The sequence below is a fragment of the Buceros rhinoceros genome, unplaced genomic scaffold (genome assembly GCF_000710305.1).
Source record: "Buceros rhinoceros silvestris isolate BGI_N320 unplaced genomic scaffold, ASM71030v1 scaffold1847, whole genome shotgun sequence".
Taxonomy (NCBI): domain Eukaryota; kingdom Metazoa; phylum Chordata; class Aves; order Bucerotiformes; family Bucerotidae; genus Buceros; species Buceros rhinoceros.
The window spans coordinates 15,066-15,953 of NW_010423718.1; the positions used below are offsets into that span (position 1 = coordinate 15,066).

The window sequence follows — 888 nt, forward strand, 5'->3', positions numbered from 1 at the left end:
CGGCACAGCCAACGGGACCTTCCGGGTTATCACTGAAAATATTCCTTGTGGCAACACTGGGACAACTTGCTCAAAATCGATCAAAGTTTTCTTAGGGGTAAGAAACACAGACGCATAGACCCGTTTCGTCCTGTATGTGTTTAGGGCTCACGAGAAGCCTAGGTATCCGTTGCTGTTGGATAAATATTTTTAAAAGCAAATCAACCTCTAAATTAAGCTTAAATCACCTTCAAGTGAAATATCTGGTAGAGCTTACCAGCTTTCTGTCTTTTCCATTTCCCACCCATCTTATACCACCCCGAGCAAACTACAGATCTACAGGAAAATTGCCTTTCGCAGAAATTTCACCTGTCATGTCAGAAGATTATTTTACTCTGTGCAAATCTCCATTACTGCCTTTTTCCACCTACACCATTTAAAATACCTTTTTACCTCAGTTCCTGAGATTTGAACTATATAGTTTTGATCTATCACATTAGTTTTCATTATATAAACTATTTATGATACTCTTAAAACCAGAAAAACATACTTAAGAAAAACAAGTTGAAGAGCTGAGCTGCAGCCATCGAGTTCATTTCCAACCCCCTCCTCCTCCTGTTTCAGAGCTATGAACTGATACTCGGTGAGGGACAAATCAGTGTGGTGAAGAGAGGACAGAATGACGAGGTGCCATACACAGTCCGCTACATGGGTATGTACGTCGTGATTGAGACCACAAGCGGACTGATCCTCATGTGGAACAAGAAAACCAGCATCTTCATCAAGCTGAGCCCTCGTTTTAAGGTGCGGAACCAGCGGTTGAATAAAGGCAATTTACAGTCCAGATTTGGGCCGGGTGTGAACCCTGCGAGGCCCTGCCAAGCCCCCGAGCGGGCCGCGTCTCTAGCA

General features: G+C 43.8%; 1 protein-coding gene across 1 annotated transcript in view; it reads left to right on the top strand.

Moving 5' to 3' along the window:
- LOC104497253 (mucin-5B-like) overlaps positions 1–888 on the top strand; it is a gene marked incomplete at both ends in the record, with an annotated part of 21,361 nt that overhangs the window by 14,904 nt on the left and 5,569 nt on the right. The window contains 2 exons of the mRNA XM_010140486.1: positions 1–97; positions 604–783. The exon at positions 1–97 is cut by the window's left edge and continues 6 nt beyond it. Of these exons, the coding sequence (XP_010138788.1) occupies positions 1–97; positions 604–783 (277 nt within the window). The remainder of the gene's footprint in view (positions 98–603; positions 784–888) is intronic.